The following is a 19,589-nucleotide window of genomic DNA, read 5'->3' on the forward strand; positions in this document are numbered from 1 at the left end:
ATGTTTAAGAAGCATCATTTAAAATTAAATTAAAATACAGAGCCTGCCGCCTTTGGCACACGTGCCATAGATTGCCTACCCCTGACCTAGACTCTTAGTCTCCTGCGCAGATAGCTCTAAGGGGGCTTCTATCTCTGCTCAAACACTTTTCGAAATGGATATCGAGTTGAGTCTCTGCCTGTTATGAGTCTGCTGGTGTTCAGCCCTCTCAGGGGGTGAGAGCAAATTCAACCAGATCACAAGCAACATCTACTGTACTTTTGAAGAATGTTCCAGTATCGGAGATATGTAGAGCCACTACTTGGACTTCGTTATGTTTCTGAAGCATTACTGCCTGCTCCATGCCGTCAGATCCGATGTGGTACTTGGGTCTGTAGCACCATCTTCAGTTCTGGAATCTGTTCTGAAGCTCCCTTCTCCTCCTGGGATACTGCTCAGAAGTCACCTGAAGTGGACACCACTGGGACACTACTCGAAGAAGGAAAGATTACTCACCCGGTGCAGTAATTGGAGTTCTTCGAGATGTGTCCCACTGGGTGCTCCACTACCCACCCTCCTTCCCCTCTACTTCAGTTGTTCCCTCGGGGAAACCTGGGTAGAGAAGGAACTGAGGGTGGTTTTCCTGCACCCCTGTAAATAGCCTTGGTGTTTGCTGAGGCATAGGGCGCATATGCAGGCCAAACGGACACTGCTAGAAATCTCCAGCCAAGGACCTGAGAGGCACATGCACACCTGAAGTAGAGCACCCAAAGGGACACACATGTCGAAGAACTACAGTTACTGGTCAGGGTGAGTAACATTTCCATCATCTAACCTGTGGGATAGACATGTTGGGTCAAATGCCTAAAAGCTGTCCTGGGGAGGCCGGAGAGTTGTAATGTGCATCTCCCTGCACTGATGAGCATCCCTGTGTCCCAGGGAGGGTTTGACCAAGCTCAGACTGGTCGAGTTAACGTTACCACCTTCCTCAGAGTTTCCATTTGGTTGGAGAGCAGCTTTAACCAAAGCTCTGCAGGTGAGAGATGCAGTGAGAGGGGAGGCATTCTATCAAGCGCCCCACACCATGCCCCTGTCCCTATCGGTACTGTCCTCCTGTTGGGCTGTGCTGACCGCCGTGCTGCTTCCCACCACCTAAGAAGAGGAAATTGTGATGGTTTCCCTCCACCACACCCTTCTCTCAGGATCGGGCCCATGCATTATGCTTTTCCATTTCATGCCTGATCTGTCTCTTGACTGGTGATGCTTTCATACGGTAGGCGTCCTGAACACCGTATTCCCAAATGTCCCTCTGATCATCCTGTGTGACCGATGCCTTTCCTTGTGTGAGGCAGGTTGATTCCCTGCTCAGGATGCAGAAGGAGAGCAGCCATTTTTATTCCTTGCAATGCTGATTTATGCGGGTTGTTGATTTTTGTGGGTTCAATGCCAGGGATCTCACCGTCTCGTAAGCAGAGCTGTTCCTGCCAGGCTCCTACTGTAGTGGAGGGGAAAAAAGGATAAATTAGGGGGGGAAAAGAATGTTATTTTAATCACTCTGAAATGATTTTCTTGCTGAATATTGTTAGAACTGGATGGGCTAAGCCAACTGAGTTTCCAAGACAACCTATCCTATAATGAAGATGACTACATATCTGTTGATTCAAGAACTACCTCTGAGAGTAGGGGTACCATGCAAGCCAAAAGCCCTGGAATGGAGGCTAGCATTGCCCATAGCCTTAGCCAACAAGCCACAGAAGGGAGCTTGCAAATGGAGACAGCGTTCAGCAACCAGGGATTTGAAGGAAATGACGCAACTGACAGCTCATCCGCTTGGAGCCCTGAGGTATGGTGAATTATTCTGTATTACACATAGTGTTTCTGTTCCCTGGAGATGTCTGGGCTTCTTGTCCGAAATGTTACGGAAGAAATTAAGTGAAAAATCAATTGGCACAACTCAGGATAGTAATCCCTAAGTGCATGCATGCACACACCTCGGTGCGTGTTTTCCCTTTTCCTGATACTTTGCCTGCTGGAATTTTGAATAGACTTCACTAGTATTCCTTCAGAGAGGCTGTTTTCTTGTCTGATTTCACACACTAATCATATCACAACCATTTCCCGCATGACAGAAGTTACTACGAATTAGCTAACAATGCCTTGTCATGCTTTGAAGGAGGTAAGTGGATTTGTTACTGCCCGTGTATATGGTGTGTGTCTGTAGGGATACAGTATGTGATTACTGGGTCAGATCCTTGGTTCCCTTCTGGCTGCTTTCCATTGCTCAGGCAGCATGAAGCGCCTGGAAAGTTGCCTTAAAGGGACAGCTGGGGGCTTCCCTAGCTTAGCTAGCTGTTTCTCACACTGCCCTCCATAAACACAGAGCACATGTCTACAGCAGGCTGGGGAGGTTTACAGCCCCCTTTCCTCTCCTGCACCCAGCCTATTCACCGAGCAGGTCTTGGCCAGACCTAAGGATTTGGCCCTTATTTCAAAGCTAATACCTGCCAGCAAATATTCCAGATCCTAAGAGAGCTCTTATTGGGTTAGCTCACTGTTTACCCTTCTCCTCTTTCTATGATTAAATATGGGTTGTTCCTTTATTATTAAAAAAAATTGGGATTATTATTGACCAGCTGATTAATTTCTGCAAGAGTATTAAATAGCATCCGATATTAAAAAAAAGAAAAGAAAAGCACAGAAGGTCACGTCTCTGAGTCAAAAAAGAACATCCCTTAGCTGCACAAGGTAATCTCTTTGCCCGAGGAAAAACAGGGCTTGGCAGAAAATATTCCCTTCCTGTGAGCAAGCTGCTTCCACCCAACTGAAGAGAGTGAAAGCAGCTTCTCAGGGCATGGGCTTTTGACCTGTTCAAAGCAGACATTCACATAGAGGCACTAAAAATAGGCAGTACTTTTGAATGCTGCACAGATCAGCTCTGCATCTATGCCCTGATGCACCAGAACCTCCTGCAATAAGAGTCTGGACCCTTTTTTCTACATTACTGTGAGCCAGGATGTTTATCTATCTGTGGGTCTTGTACCCATTTCTCTATTTCATGCTCATCACCATGGTGCACAAGTGCTGCGGAATCTCGAGTGTCCTCTTTTCATTTATATTTTGAATGTGCCTATCATTCTGCCCCAGGTGCATGTATATTAACAACATGAACAGCGTATAGAGAATTACAGAGTTCAGATACACCTGGATCCTAATTTGTTTGCTGTGAGTAGCTTCTCGTCTGACTTCATTATGTGCCTTAATGGAAGATTTTTCTTTTTTAAGTGAACTAAATGTTCTGACATTCCAGAAATACCCAAACATTGCTGTGCTACTTTCAAACAGGCCTCTGTTTGGAGAAAGAATCTGTAATGTTGTGCTTCTGCGGTGGATATTCAAAGGGCATTTCAAGGCTGCACCCATAATTACCTGCTTTGTGAGATTGATTTATTTTTCTGGCAGGAATGTGTATTTTACATATATACGCACTCTGTCCGATATTGATGATCTGTTCAAAAAGACACATTCTACTGAGAGGGGTATTTGTCTTAAACCTGTGTAGATTCATACAGTTTAAGGAGTGAAGGGACCATGCGATTATCTAGTCTGACCTGTCTAGACCAGGTCCTATAATTTCCCCCACTTACTCCTGTATTGATCCCAATACATAAGAACACCTTACTGGAAAAGAAAAACATTTATTTCATCTGGAAATACTTAACTCCACACAGCACTTGGATTTCAGTGCAATTACTCGTATTTACAGAATATTTATGGCCCACCCATAACCCATGAAAGTTAATGGGAATTTTACCAGTGACTTCATTAGGAGTAGGAGTAAGCTTCCACAAGAAACCTCTGCCATTTAGGAAACTTGAACATGAGCAGGTTCCAGACATCAGAGAGTTCTTTGAAAGTGCCAGCTGGCTGTTGACTTTGTGCTGCACCGCCAGCACAAATCATCACTGAAGGTAGTATAGCCAGCCATGGAAGGGGAACACCACTGGAGAAACATTTTCTGGTGCCAGAGGGTTGATGTAGCTTCTGCCACTTCTCCCACCTCCTTAGGGTCAGTGTGAGGGACATAGCCAAAAACTAAGAGAGGTTGGTCGAGACATCCTGATATCCAACTCTTCAATGGCTACTGTATTAGTATTTGGTGGGGGGGGACTGGTAGTTGGCATGATTTAGAGCAGCCTGAAGGCTGCTCTAAGTTATGCCAAGAGGTTAGATTGGCACAGCCAGCCAGGGATGGCAGAAGTACAACGGCCATCTTTGCATACTTTATCTTACAGGGCCGTGCATCCTCCACAAAACTGCTGCTTTCCAGCTCAAGTACAAGTGGAGGCAATGAGTAGGTGCACGTAAAGTTACATACTAAATGTAGTCGCCCACACTGAATGTTAGCAAGCCACAAACCCATTGTGATCCGACTTCCTGAATGGCAAATGCACATGGTAAAAAAGGGGAATGAACATGTTTGGGGAGAAACAGGCTTAAGTGCGATCTTTCTCATGCTTGCTCCTTAAGCCTTACTCCAGCAACCTGGTGGAAGCAGCTTGACAGCCATGCAGCATCATTCACATGATCAAGTTCTCCAGAACAACCTGTCCTGCATTGCACTTACGCATGCAAAGTCCTATCTCTGTGGTGTGCTGGAACAAGCCATTTGTATGGGCTCATTGGGCGTCATTCTTCTTTGGCTAGCGTTAGCAACAATTCTGCATGGACAGAGGGGGCAGTTTTTTACTGCATTCCTCCCTCTCTGTAACTTGTATTTGCCTGCACCAGTCAAGTAACTGCAAACTACCGTAACCGGCCTATATGAAAGTGGAAATGTGAGATTTTGCACGTATACATTTAAGAGCCTAAATCTTCGTCAGCTAGATCGATGGGAGGTAGTTGAAAATTTGGCTTTGTTTGATAAATAGACCCCATTAGTGCTTCTTAAGGGGATCACTATTACTGCTCCTAATCTATGCTGTAATTAGATCCACATGTTGAAAAGAAATGTTAGTTTAAAAACAAAAGATAAAGGCTTGAGTTGCTCTCCTCCTTAGACTGCCAGCAATGGACCTTGATTCGCCTTCTGGGTATTAACTGGAAATCTTTCCCTAGTCCAGTGTATACACATGTTTAAATACAAATGATGGATTGTTATAGCAATGCCTTTATCACATGAAACACATTCTATCGCTGAGATAAAAAGCACCTTTAAACAGAAACTCGCGCACCCCCATCAACAGGTGAAGTGAGCAACGGTGGGGTTTTTCATCTTGTTTAATCAAATAAATGTTTTAAAGAAGCTGAAAGAAAGGGTAATTTGATAATTGTTTTACACACATGTTGCTTATATGTTTTGAATTCTCATCATGAAAATATGAGGGTTCAAATGAGTGAAGAGAAGATTCGAGACACTTTGGAGGGAGACGCACACAGTGGAAGATGAGCCAAGGAGTGTGATTCAAAGATTGCAAGGCAAGAAGGGACCATTGTGATCATCTAATCTGATCTCCTGTACAACTCAGGCCAAAAAAAACTTCCCCCAAATAATTCCTAGAGCAGATCTTTTAGAAAAACATCCAATCTTGATTTAGAATTGGCCAGTGAAGGAGAATCCATCATGACCCTTGGTAAATTGTTCCAATGATTAATTACCCTTATGCCTTATTTCCAGTCTGAATTTGTCTAGCTTCAACTTTCAGCCGTTGGCTCATGTTATACCTTCCTCTGCTGGATGGAAGTTCCTCATGTCGATACTTACAGACTGTAACCACGTCGCCCCGTAATCTTCTCTTTGTTAAGCTAAATAGATTGAGCTCTTTGAGTCTGTCACCATAAGGCATGTTTTCTAATCCTGTAATCGTTCTCGTCACTCTTTTCTGAACCCTTTCTAATTTGTCAACATCCTTCTCGAATTGTGAGCACCAGAACTGGACACAGTATTCCAACAGCAGTTGCATCAGTGCCAAATACAGAGGTAAAATAACCTCTCTGATTTGGAAGATGCATGAGGATGAGGTGATGTCTGTGTTCTTATTGCAAATGGTGCTTTGCTCAGGATATTTCTTCACTATTAGAGAGACCCACAGTCCATCTAGGGATTGAGTTGATGAGGCTATAGTAATAATAATAGTAATACCTACTTCTTATATAGCACTTTGCATCGGTAGATGCCAACGTGCCTTATAGACTCATAGACTTTAAGGTCAGAAGGGACCATTATGATCATCTGGTCTGACCCCCTGCATGCTGCAGGCCACAAAACCCTTCCCTGGACTCTGCCGTTGAAGTCCCCAATCCTGTGTTTTAGTGACTTCAATCGGCAGAGACCCTCCTGCTAGTGATCCCTGCCCCATGCTGCGGAGGAAGGCGAAAAACCTCCAGAGGCTCAGCCAATTTATCCTGGAGGAAAATTCCTTCCCGACCCCAAATATGGCGATCAGTGAGACCCCGAGCATGTAGGCAAGAGTCTCTAGCCTGACCCCTGTTGGCCATTATACTATTTACGTACCATTGAGTGGTTTTCCTTGGCTACTTTGTTTTACCATTAAACCATTCCCTCCATAAACTTATCTAACTTAATCTTAAAACCAGACAGGTCCGTCGCCCCCACCGTTTCCCTCGGAAGGCCGTTCCAATATTTCACCCCTCTGACGGTCAGAAACCTTCGTCTAATTTCAAGCCTGAACTTCCCCACGGCCAGTTTATACCCATTCGTTCTCGTGTCCACATTAGTACTAAGCTGGAATAATTCCTCTCCCTCCCTTGTATTTATCCCTCTGATATATTTAAAGATAGCAATCATATCCCCCCTCAGCCTTCGCTTTGTCAGACTAAACAACCCAAGCTCCTCTAGTCTCTTTTCATACGACAGGTTTTCCACTCCTCTGATCATCCTAGTCACCCTTCTCTGCACCCGTTCCAGTTTGAGTTCATCTTTTTTAAACATGGGAGGCCAGAACTGCACACAGTACTCCAAATGAGGTCTCACCAGCGCCTTATACAACGGAAGCAGGACCTCCTTATCCCTACTAGATATACCTCGCCTAATGCATCCCAAGACCGCATTGGCTTTTTTCACCGCCACGTCACATTGTCGACTCATAGTCATCCTGCGGTCTACAAGGACCCCTAGGTCCTTCTCCTCTTCCGTTACTTCTAACCAATGCGTCCCCATCTTGTAACTAAAATTGTTATTAGTCATCCCCAAGTGCATCACCTTACACTTTTCACTATTGAATTTCATCCTATTTCTGATACTCCAATTCACAAGCTCATTCAAGTCTCCCTGCAGAATATCCCTATCCTCCTCCGAATTTGCAACGCCTCCCACCTTCGTATCATCCGCAAACTTTATCAGCCCACTCCTGCAATCGGTTCCGAGGTCAGTTATAAATAGATTAAATAAAATGGGTCCCAAAACCGAACCTTGAGGCACTCCACTAGTAACCTCCCTCCAACCTGACAGTTCACCCTTTAATACGACCCGCTGCATTCTCCCCATTAACCAATTCCTTATCCACCTCTGGATTTTCATATCGATCCCCATGTTTTCCAGTTTAACCAATAATTCCTCATGGGGTACAGTATCAAACGCTTTACTGAAATCCAGGTATATTAGGTCCACCGCATTTCCCTTATCTAATAAGTCCGTTACTTTCTCAAAGAAGGAGATCAGATTCGTTTGGCACGATCTGCCCTTCGTAAAACCATGTTGTAATTTATCGCAATTGCCATTAACCTCAAGGTCCTCAACTAGTTTCTCTTTCAGAATTTTCTCCAGCACCTTGCACACTACAGATGTTAAACTAACAGGCCTGTAGTTACCCGGATCACTTTTTTTCCCTTTCTTGAAAATAGGAACCACGTTAGCTATTCTCCAGTCTATTTGGTCTCTGTCATGTTTGCCGGTTATCCTATCTCAAATGATCTTTGAGGTGTTTGATTTAATAGGGCCTGTATAGGAAAATGTTTTTTTATATATACACCTTTATTTATTCTCTCCATGGCAGGAACATGATGGAGGGAATAGTCTTCCAGCTCATCACAGTGCCCATGAACCCATTTCTAAATGCGGTGACCTAGACGTCCTCCTTGATTATAAGGCCTCGAGCCAAAAGCTGCTGGTAACTATCCTGGAAGCTAAGGATATCCCAGACAAAGACCGCAGTGGTGTGAACACCTGGCAAGTTCACACAGTCCTGATGCCCAGCAAGAAACAGAGGGGAAAGTCGAGCATTCAGAAAGGACCCATCCCGGTGTTCAAAGACAGAATGACCTTTAATAAGCTGGAGCCAGAGAAGCTGAGTAGCTACGCACTCAGGTTCCGTCTCTATGCGGTGCGCAAAATGATCCGGGAACAGATGATGGGCGAGCAACTGTTTTATCTGAGGAGCCTAAACCAGGAGGGGGAAGTGAAAGTGACACTGGTTTTGGAGCCCAGGAGCGATATGAGCGTAAGTCTATTAAACAAGTCATTGCATCGTTGGCGGAGGTGGAGGGATACAGCTTAGTTGGCTAATGCACCGACTTCTTCATTAAGGATTCTTAACCATGCTGCTGGCCCATTTCCTAGCACCACTGTTCAGATCTCAGTTTTCATCCTGGTCTCAAGTGATGAATGTCAGCACTAGTTAGAGAAAGCTCAGTGCTCAGCGTCCATGGTACCCGATGCATTCACTAATGCTCCCTTTTAGACGTTTCAGTAGGATTGAAAGGGAGCAGGGGTGCATGGTTTTTAAAGTGGTTGTTTGCCAGAACCTGGGAATGGGTGACAGGAGATGGATCACTTGGTGATTTTCTGTTCATTCCCTCTGGGGCACCTGGTATTGGCCACTGTCGGAAGACAGGATACTGGGCTAGATGGACCTTTGGTCTGACCCAGTATGGTCATTCTTATATTCTTATGTTCTTTCATAAGACAGAATTTCCACCTTGTATGCATTTAGGGACCAGATCTTTCTATGTAATCTATCGTGTTCTGAGGTTAGAGGGCCAAGTTTTCAAAATTAGGCACACAAGTTCCATCCACAATAGAGGAGTTCATGGTCTCAGACTAGTAACTGTTCATTAAATATGCAGTAGAACCCACAAAAAGGTCCATTGCCCAACAACCAACCTTCCATTTTGCATCCATCATTACCCATTTGCATCCACACATGCATGTTTTCTACCAGTTGGACACTCTTTGGCCTGAACATTTTAAGCAGCCTCTTGTACATTCCAGAGAACTGCCCAGTTTTCAGAGTCCTATGTATAGACAGTGAATATCACCACAAAAGCATTGTAGCTGGGGTTTTCCAAGGAGTCTGAGGAAGTTTGGTGCCTTGCTTCTGTAGGATTTGGTCACTTTGCTCCTTTAGTCTCCTTGGAAAATCCCAATTTCCAATCCCAGATTAGATCATCTATGATATCAGAGTAGCAGGATAATTGCTGTGCCATCAGGTTGATTTTGAAACTATAGCCATTAAACTTCTTCCTCATTTTTGTTGTTGGGAAAAATTACATTTTCAAACGCACTGTTTTGTTTTGTTTTTTCTTTATAAAGCAGGCATGTCTTGTACTAATATTCAATCCTTTGGCAAAAAGAAAAATACTAACAGGTATTAAAACAGGCCACTCTTTCCTCTAAGGCCTTGTCTACAAGGAGACAGGGAAAAGGAGGGAATTCAGCAGAATAATTATTCCAGAAAAAAGTCACTCGTATTCCAGAATAGTGTCCATATAGGGAGCTATTCCAGAATAGCTGTTGCCAAAAAGCTTATTTTGCAATAGCTATGCCGGACAATTTTCCTGTGTACACAAGGCCTAAGACTTTTCACCATATAAAAGAAACTCCTTATGAAATTGTGCACACAAAATGAATAATAAACCATGCAATTGCAGGGGGAGGGGGAGGACAGAATTGAACATAATGGTAACTAGGAAGAAAGCAAGAAAATATACAGCAAGTGACATAAAAGATGGAAGATTGTGCTAGACACATTCCATCAGAAAGTCATTTTCAGGGAAATTTACTCTCCTTTTGATGTACTGGAGCATATGTTTATCTCAAAGACTTTGATTTACACTGGTAATAACACATTAGACAGGGCTTCTGGCCTCTCTCGAGAGAATATTGAAAGATGTGTTTCTGCAAAGTGATGCTGGAGACTTGTTCCTGCAGTTCTATCTTCTGCCCCATTGTTATTCATGCAGATGATTCTTAGTCATTGGCAACTCCTAGAAGAACATCACAACCCTACCCAATTAAACCACAAGGCATACATTAAAGGGGGAGCGGTGTTGAGCATTCCAGAGGGACTCTCTTTGCTCTTTCCCTGCAGAGCGGAGACTCTCAGATCAGTCTGTCGGCAATCTCGCACAGCGATAGCGCTTCTTCAACACAGTCCCTGTCGCACGGAGGCGTACCGGAGCTGCTGGTGGGACTGTCGTACAATGCTACTACCGGACGGTTGTCAGTAGAGATGATCAAAGGCAGCCATTTCCGCAACCTTGCTATTAACAGGCCGCCCGGTAAGTGAAGTCTCTCATAATGGCACACCTATTCGTTAGAGCCACAACCTGGTTTTATTTTCTTGATACAGTTTTTGCCACATCAAGCTATCCAATTAAAGCATTTCCCAATTGAGTCTCTGCACATTTGAATTTTACATTTAATAGTGAAATAAAAAATATTATTCCAAATGCATGTGCTGGTAAATTGGCCTGTGCATTTCGAATAAAGTATCTATCTCTGGTACTGATGCCATTACCATAGTATCAGAGTGCCTCACAATATTTAACGTATTTATCCCAGCGAGGCAAAGAAGTAGTATTAGCCCCATTTTACAGAGGGGAACTGAGGCACGGAAACACTAAGTGATCTGCCCACAGGAAGCCTGCGGGAAAGCAGGGCCTTGAACCCAGGTCTTTGGACCAGCCATCCTCTCTAATATAAAAAAATAAAAATCGGAGCCAAGAGAACATATTTAATGCTTTAATTGTGTCTAGTGCTCGTGAAGCATGACAGATTGACAGCGATGCTGACCAAAGTCTGTGCTTTGCTGCCAATGTGCCTCATTCAAAGCTAGAAGGTACCTCCTCTAGGGGCGAGTTCAAACTTCATGGCCCTTCAGTCTTTGGCCTGTCATCTCATCCGAGAACTAGCGTGAATTGAGGAGGTATTTTTTGGTGATGTGGTTACTTGCCCATTGAGAACTGGATGTGGACCATTTCATATAAGCCTCCAGACATCTACCTGATGGCAACAACATTTGGTCACTATGAACCTGGGCTCGATTTGAACTGGGGATCTATAAATGAAGACTCTTTGGGCTTGAACCTGCAGAAGGCTGTGCACCTTTGGCTCTGATCCACCAAAGCATTTTAGCACACACTTAAATCTAAGCATGTGGGTAGTTCCATTGAAATACTTAATTGCTTTGCTAGATTGTGGCCAGAGTGCTCAGAACCTTGCAGGATGAAGCCCTATATCCCATTACCTAAGACCCACAGCTAGCCAGACCCTGAAGAAATAAGATTTTCTTCGAATTTTAATGAAAATCTTCAAATGTGTTGTGGTCACAGGTCTAGCTGCCCCTTTCTGGTCTCTCAGAGTGCCCCCAACTCAGGTCTTGGGCCTCAGGCTAGAATCATGCAGTTCTTCAACTCTTAGACCAGGACCTGGGCTATACTACCCTGTGTATGAAACAGTCTTGTCCTGCAGGTCCAGCTGGCTTCAGGCACCTGTGGTTCTTCCCTTCAAAGAGCCAATGACCAGTGGTATATAGGAACCAAACAGCCTTCTTAAAACCATTATTTATTTGGTAGCGGGAACAAAGTGTAAGAGAAAAAGGATTTTAAAACAACAGAGACTGCACACATGTCTATCTTGCCTTGAGTCCTGTCCTCCCACAAAGGTGACCTCAGCAAGCCTGGCTTCCCCCTACACACACCCAGCGGGCCCTGTGTCTGTCTGGTTTCCCTGTCGCCCTCTATCCCGCTGAAGGTATTGCAGAGTTTACTTGGTTGACTGGCACCCAGATTAGCCTCATCCGGGTGCGAGTTGCCGCACTGCAAGGCCACCCCCAAGTTACTGCGTCCTCACTGGTGCGGCACTCATCGTGTGTGTGTGTGTGACTAGCACTTGCAGGGCCATATCCCATGGTTCTTTGTGCTGCAATAAGCTGAGCCATTTTGTGGTTCATTCCCAGTGCATTGTGGCAGAACGTGTCTGTCCTTCTGGATGCATGGGGGGAATTGTGGGAAGGCACTGGAGGACTGTCATCATTCACATGGTTTAGCCTGCATCTTCACTGCAAACTGGACAGCTTCCAGCCCAGGTTCTAACCCCACTCCCAGCCAGGCCAGGTATCCAAAGCTTACAACATCTCCAAACCTGGGATCAGTGGTTTTTCTGTGTGGATGGTAGTGGGATTGGCCTAAAACTTGGGTGAGAGTCTAGGTTAACTGTGCAATGAAGACATACCTGACAAGATGTTGTTTTGATGCCTGCCCAAGTTCTTTGTTTTCATGTTTGCAGGGCTCTGGTTATTGCTGATTAAACCAGTTTTGTAGGCTGATTGGAGACTCTGACAGTGTCAGCAAAGCAAATAAGTCTGGCAGTGTCCCTTAGCACTTAAGTATTTGCTAATAAGTGGCTATCTTGAGTTCTTCTCCCACTTCCTGCCTGTATCCAGACAGCTCACTATTAAATTAAATCAATATATTCATACAATAAACACCATCCCCGTAACCAATACAGTATTCATAATTTGCTGCAGGGAAGTTCCATATCTGTCACAATATGCTTCCCCATCCAAAGTCGCATCATTATTTTCTGTTCTATACTGTACTTGCATGCCTGGAAAATGACTGGTAATGTGATGTCAGGGAAAAACCTATCAAAAAGAGAGCTCCAAACCCCAGGCTAGAAACTGCTGTCGTCACCACTATTGGCGCTCCAGTGAAGTAGTATGAGATGCAAGCTGCTGCTCTGATTAGGGTGCTGTTCTTTGGATGAGATATTAAACCAAGCCTCTTTTCCAGGTAGAAACTAAGAATCTCATCTTGTTTTTGAGGAGCAGGGAGATAGCCATAGAGTCCTGGCCAATATTTCTTCTCTCAGTTAAACGTGTTCTGGGGTCCAATGCTGAGAGAGCTATTTTTGAAAGACATAACAGGAACTTCAAGCATAATGGGGCTTTGTGAAGGGCTTTGGGACAGCTAATGTAAAAGGCAGTGGAAAACCAAACCACTATGCAATGCGCACTGTACAGGCGAGAAGACATTGAGAGAGAGAGCATGGAGTACAGGAGTGAGGTACTTGCTGCACGTAACCTCCCATGTCATAGCCCCCGCCAGCTTAGTAGCTGTTGAAATAAGTGTAATGTTTACTCTCCAGATGGCGTTGGGCAGATGCTCAGGGGAGGCAGCATGAGGGAAAGAATCTTTTCCACCCCCCTACGTGCACACAGTCTGCAGAGTAGCTGCAGAGCCATTCCATGGATACTACTGCAGTTCAGTGCTTCATGTGTAATGAAAGAAGTGCCGGGGCTCAAGCAATTTTTTTACTTTCATAACTGACGCGGCAAGTCCAGAGGTGCCGGAGCTACAAACTGCCAAGCCCAGAGGTGCCAGCACTCAGCACTGGCACAAATTAAGCACTGCTGTAGTCCAATGACTTTAGTATCCTCTGATGCCTATTGGTCGATCCACACCCACCCACTGCCCTCACCAGAGTGTAGGGGAAACAGCAGGAGGAGCTACACAGCAGTGAATCGTCCAGTTCAACTCTACCATGCTCTGTCCTCACTCCAACCTGGCTCTCTGCCCCACTGAGGGCCCTCCATAACTGAGCTCCATGCCTCATGTGGCATGCATGCCCCCTACATGGCTCCCCGAATCCACAGTGGTTCTGGTGCCTGGGGAGGCCCCCAAACCTGCAGAGGCAGGCGCTACATTTGGATCTCAGTGATTTAGAGGGCAGCATCTTGGAGTCTGCAAAAGCTGTAAGAGAGAATTTTTTGGGCAAGGAAAGAGTGTTTTTCCCCCCCGGATTTATCTTGTGCATCACAAAACCTTCAAAACAAACTGTTGTTGAGGGTTGAACTGAGTGAGTTAAATATTGCAGCCTCCCTTATTTATCCTGCAAAAATGACAGTGATCCATCGATGTTAATTTTTAAAAAAATCTCAAGATTATGATGCACGTGAGCAGTTTCTTTGCTACTTGAATTTCTGACACAGCGTCTCCTGAGAAGGACTCAGAAGTGGCATTTGAAGGTAGTTTGGTCCAGGACTTCAGGAATTGTTCACCTGGACCTGCCGGGCTGTAGGCCTGAGTCTGCAGTTGTTACTCATGTTAGTAGTTCTATTAACTTCACTGGGCACCCTGGGAATACAAACAAAAGTAAGGGCTGCAGCATCAGGCCCTAAGTGATCCCTGTATATTTACCTATTGTTTCCGGCAAAGCAAAGAAAGGGCTGGCAGAGCCCTGAGGAGTTTGTTTGGCTGGCTAACACGCTGGTGGTGTCAGGGAGCTGACGTCTCACTGAGCACGTCTCTCTCTCGCTGAAGCAGGGGTTTAACAAGGTGACGTTCAGTCCCGGGCACCCTGAGAAAGTGTCACACGAGTGTTTTTTCTGTAGTATGTGCCTTTTTCCATGACGGCCCCTCCGTATTTTAACGCTAGCCATGTATGTATAATATGTATCTTGTTTTATTTAGTCCTCCTTAAACTCATCAGCTTGTGCTCATGTTTCCATCCATTACAGAAGAGAAGAACTTAGGCTAGGTCTATACTATGGGGGGGGGTTGTCGACCTAAGATATGCCAACTTCAGCTACGCGAATAGCGTAGCTGAAGTTGGCATATCTTAGGTCGATTTACCTGGCCGTGAGGACGGTGGTGAGTCGACCGCTGCCACTCCCCCGTCGACTCCGCCTCCGCCTCTCACTGTGGTGGAATTCCGGAGTCGACGGCAGAGCAATCGGGGATCGATTTTATCGCATCTACACTAGACATGATAAATCGATCCCCGGTAGATCGATCGCTACCTGCCAATCCGGTGGGTAGTGTAGACGTGCCCTTATCCTCCTTTCCTTCCATGTTCTATTCACACTATTTTACTGGGCCCTTAGAATGGTTCTGGGGGTTATATTTTATTCTCCTGGGTGTTTTCCTCAAAAACCCGGTATTCTCACTTAAGTGAGAATAATTTTACAATGAGTGACAGCTGGGACCTGCAGCCTTGATAAATGCCCTTGTCTTATTTATTATTAATTGTTATTATTTATACTGGGGTAGCGTCTAGGACCCCCAGTCATGAACCAGCATCCCATTGTGCCAGGTACTGTACAAACAGAACAAAAGGACAGCTCCTGCCCCAAAGAGCTTGTAACCCTCTGCCAGACATTTCCTGCTGTTCTGTTTGACTTCTCTCCTTCCAAGCACAATCTTAATTCTTTCCCTCTGTGCATTTCTTGTGGGGTTCATGTTAATGTATAATGTCCCTTGTCAAACACTATTGTTCCCACTTCCCCTCTGGTAAGAATAACCCTCACAGCCTTTCAGCAAGTGCAGAATTAATCACACATGATAATTACAACCGTACATGATCATTATCATACCAGCAGCATATTAACCCCATTAAACAAACACAATAGCATTAATGTTAGAAAAGAGAGGGCGGGGGAGAGAAAGAGAATGAACAAATCAAAATCGGAAAGGGAAAAGCTCTTCAAATCGAGATTTAACGGCTGATGAACAAAAACCAATCTGTGTTATGAGTAGTGGGGGCAAGAAGTGCAGAGGATACTGCAGATTATCTAGCTAAGAACTTCTGTGATCCTCGTCACCATGGTATCAAAGTGCCTCATGATCATTAACAGATTTTATCCTTTCGACACCCTGGTGAGGCAAGGAAGTCCTGTTATTCCCACCTCAGGAACTGAACTACAGGGTAGATTAATTGACTCACCTGAGGTCACACAGAAAGTCCATGGCTGAGCCAAGAACTGAACCTAGGTTTCGAGAGTCCCGGTTGAGTGCCCCACCACTAAAAGATCCTTCCTACAGTATTTGAATGGGGTGAGGTGACCAAGACAAGGAGGACTAGGAGATAGCTCCAAGTGTGACCTTGGAACTTGAAACCTTGACTGGTCTTAAATTTTATCTGATGCCTGTTGTATTTACACCTTCATTAATTATTTCCCGTGTGAATTAAGAGCTCTCTTTAATAGGAATTTGAACAGGGAGAGGTGTGAAGCTAGAAAAGCCTGGGACCAAATTTGGGTTAAATTATGATAATTCATTAGCACAAAACCTTCCCCGGGCATATTTTACCACTCAGACAAGTGACACAGCTCCCCATGCTCACCACCGTCAATTAGGATTTGGGCACCACCACATAATCATTTGAAACCAATCAAAACTTCTCCAGCCCCTTTTAGGGGTTACCTAGCAGATTTTGTAGCCCTCTCTGGATGGCTAGTCATGCCATGATCCCTCAGGAGAATCATATGGTCCAGTAAATGAGCTAAAATGGCAGCTGACTATAATTCATATTACTTTTTGGTGTCAGGGTTTTTATGGAATCCTTCAAGAAATATCACCAGTTTCAGGTGAGAAGTAAAGTAGGGTTCTTGCCTTGCCTTCTGTCTTTTAAAAAAACAACAACGTTCTGTAGTGCCTGGGATAATTTGTAGAACGTAAGTAGACTATAAGATGGTAGGCAGTAAAAGTCCACACAGCCCAAAGATGATCATCTATGGATGTACACCAACATACTGGTCACTGAACTGGGAACCTCCAGAGCGAAAAGCTAGAACTGCTACAGGTTCAGCCAAGCTGTGTAGGTCGGGTGCTATCCAGACTCATATCATCTGCAGATCAGGCAACATGCACTCACCAGTGAATTACAGACATACTGTAGTTACAACTAGTTGCTTTGCCAGGAAATAAAAAAGAGGGAATGCTTTAATTAATCCTTCAGCATCCCTTTATTCTCCACCCCTGAATTTGCCCCCAAATAACCCTTAGAATCTGATGATGAGTGATCAGCATAGCTGAAAATCAAGCGGTAAATTCATTAACTTTTGGCAAGTACATAGAGATTTTGCGTGGGAAGTGCAGTGGAAGTTCAAATGATTATTATATGCCCAGCAGTCAATGGTGCCCAGTAACTTTGCTTAACTTAATTATTTTAAATGTGTAAGAAGTATAAAAAAGCAGAATCCGTACTACAGACTCACATCTTGGAAAATAAAAAGCAAAGCTATTTTTGAGTTAAGGGAATGCATTTGCAGCTGGATATATATTGATTCCAGCACCAGCTTCATTCCGATGTCTTTAAAACAAGCCGAAAGATTTTTTCCAAACATGTGTACAAGAATATAAATTGGTTCCCAGGGTAAAATCTTATTAAGCCCAAGTTTCAGGTGGAGGTGAATGTTTGCAGCAAATCTGCAACAAACCCGAAGAACAGGATTTACAAGGGATGTGCTGATAGGTCATAAAATAAAGCAGCACTAATGGGTGCTAACCCAATAAGCAAAGAAACGAAAGCTTTAAGTGCTGTTTTCATTGGGCCACAGCTGAGTTACTGTCTGTGTTGCTGAGAATAATGCACCCCACAAGCTGTATAGTAATGTTGATTTGATACACTCATTGCCATCTATTAATGTAACACAATGGGCATGCTAAACTCTAGATCTAGGAGCGGAGACATTAGGGATTTCCTCTGACACTTCACTCACAGTTAAAGTCCCTCCCCTCCCGCTCTCTGGGGTTGACAGGTGAGCAAAAAAACCTGCTTCTCGTTGCCTGAAGCATTGATAGTGAAGTTTCCCCTCTCTTGAAAGGCCGGACACTTAGCACATCCAGAGAGGTATCTATATTATGCTTTAGTTACATGAGCTCTTTCCCAGAGCGAATGTTAGTGCTGCTTCTCCTAGGGACTGGGTGGTCAGCGAGCGAAGCATGCTGCAGCCGGCTGGCTTCACAGGGTGAAATTATATGGGTGTTCTCATGCTAGAACCCACTGGTCATTGGTGCACCTTAGTTGTGCGGGAGCCTCCAAAGGTCTAGACTCTGAGATTGTCCAGAACCTACCTTAAGTATCCCAGTGAAGATTTCAGTCATTTCCTTTTGGCCTCTGTTGGGTTCAGTTGAATGTAGTCCCAGGAACTAGTAGACCAAGAATAGAGCCATTGTACCTAGTTCCTAACTGGAACCCATTTTAAAATTTCCATCTGGCATTTCAACCAGGGAAGCTGCCCCTGCCCTAAAACCAAACTTTCTGCAGCAAGGGCATGTTCATGTAAGGGCAGAACTTCTCCCCAGAATTTCCTGAAACCTTCCCCCCCAACCAGTTCTAATATCAAAAAGCCCCCACAGTACCCTGAGCAGTGGCCAGAGCCGCTGGCTTCATCATGACACATTTCTACAGTGCAGCTATGCTTTGTCAGTACAGACACCCGCAAGGTAAAATAAACTAAAAATCCCCATGTATAACACCAGGAACCCTGTGCCGATTATTTTGTTTGGTTTCATATGCTGGCCAGCTAAAAACAAAAAAAAAACCTGTTTTGTTTTTAATGTATCTGAAGCTTCTGCAAGATTCAGTTTGTGTGCCACCAAAATCACAAGCCATCCCGCAGAAAGTAGAGTTCAGCGTTCAGTAAAGTACATGGGACCTGTAGTCTGCTTTGTGCCACATGGATTATTCATGTTTCTTGTATTAAGTGGGTTTTTTTTCCTTCCCAGCCACAATCAGCAGACTATTTCATGACAGAATAAATTGCTCTCCTTTTCTTTCTCCGGAGAAGATCTTTGTTGGCAAGCTTTACTTTGTCTCTAGTGTGATGCTGGCAGCCAAATTGCCATAGCTGGCTGGTGATAGGGCTGAACTTTTCCTGCAATAACCTGATAGCTGTACAGCTGTGCAGACTCACAATTTACTCCTCAATTGTCAGGTTCCTGACAGCTTTTTTCAGTGGAACAGTTTGAGGAATGGAGAGCCCTGCTTTTGAGCTACGGAAGTGTTTTCACACCTGAAGTGTAATTTCACACCTTGTGTTTCTCAGCAGATAAGTGCGTAACATAGCACATCAAACAGGAATAGAAAAGGATAGACAGGCTGTAGCAAGGAGACAGTGGGTTGTAATTTATTTCCTATCTTCAGTGCACTCTGAGGTGATATTAAATTGCAAGACCTTGGTCTTTGATGTTTAAAAAGGTTAGAGCTGGGGTGACCTGGCAGAGTGACCCGCAAACAGGAATAGGCTGTAAATTTGCACCGAGCAGGATTTGTGGGATGATGAGATTGGGGATTTTGACTGTAGAAAGCACATGATGTTAGGGGTGGTATTATAGAATCATGGAAACGTAGACTGGAAGGGACCTCAAGAAGTAAAGTCCAGCCCCCTGCATCGCAGTACTGTAGTTAATACAGATGTCTGTACACTAAAGAATTTGAACGGTGTATGAAATTGACCTTGATTCTGCTGCACTCAGGATGAAAAGCAAAAAGAGGATTTTATTGCAAGCTTGGGACAAATCCTGAAATCCTTACTTAAGGCCAGATCATGCCACTGCATGCAGATGTCTCCTCTCCCATAAGAAAGAGG

General features: G+C 44.5%; 1 protein-coding gene across 1 annotated transcript in view; it reads left to right on the forward strand.

Moving 5' to 3' along the window:
* The window catches only part of SYT16 (synaptotagmin 16), a 143,507-nt gene that overhangs the window by 114,093 nt on the left and 9,825 nt on the right, over positions 1-19,589 (forward strand). The window contains exons 4-6 of the mRNA XM_034769397.1: positions 1,566-1,822; positions 7,992-8,435; positions 10,305-10,494. Coding sequence (XP_034625288.1) covers positions 1,566-1,822; positions 7,992-8,435; positions 10,305-10,494 — 891 coding nt within the window. The remainder of the gene's footprint in view (positions 1-1,565; positions 1,823-7,991; positions 8,436-10,304; positions 10,495-19,589) is intronic.

The sequence above is a fragment of the Trachemys scripta genome, chromosome 4 (assembly GCF_013100865.1).
Source record: "Trachemys scripta elegans isolate TJP31775 chromosome 4, CAS_Tse_1.0, whole genome shotgun sequence".
NCBI lineage: Eukaryota > Metazoa > Chordata > Testudines > Emydidae > Trachemys > Trachemys scripta.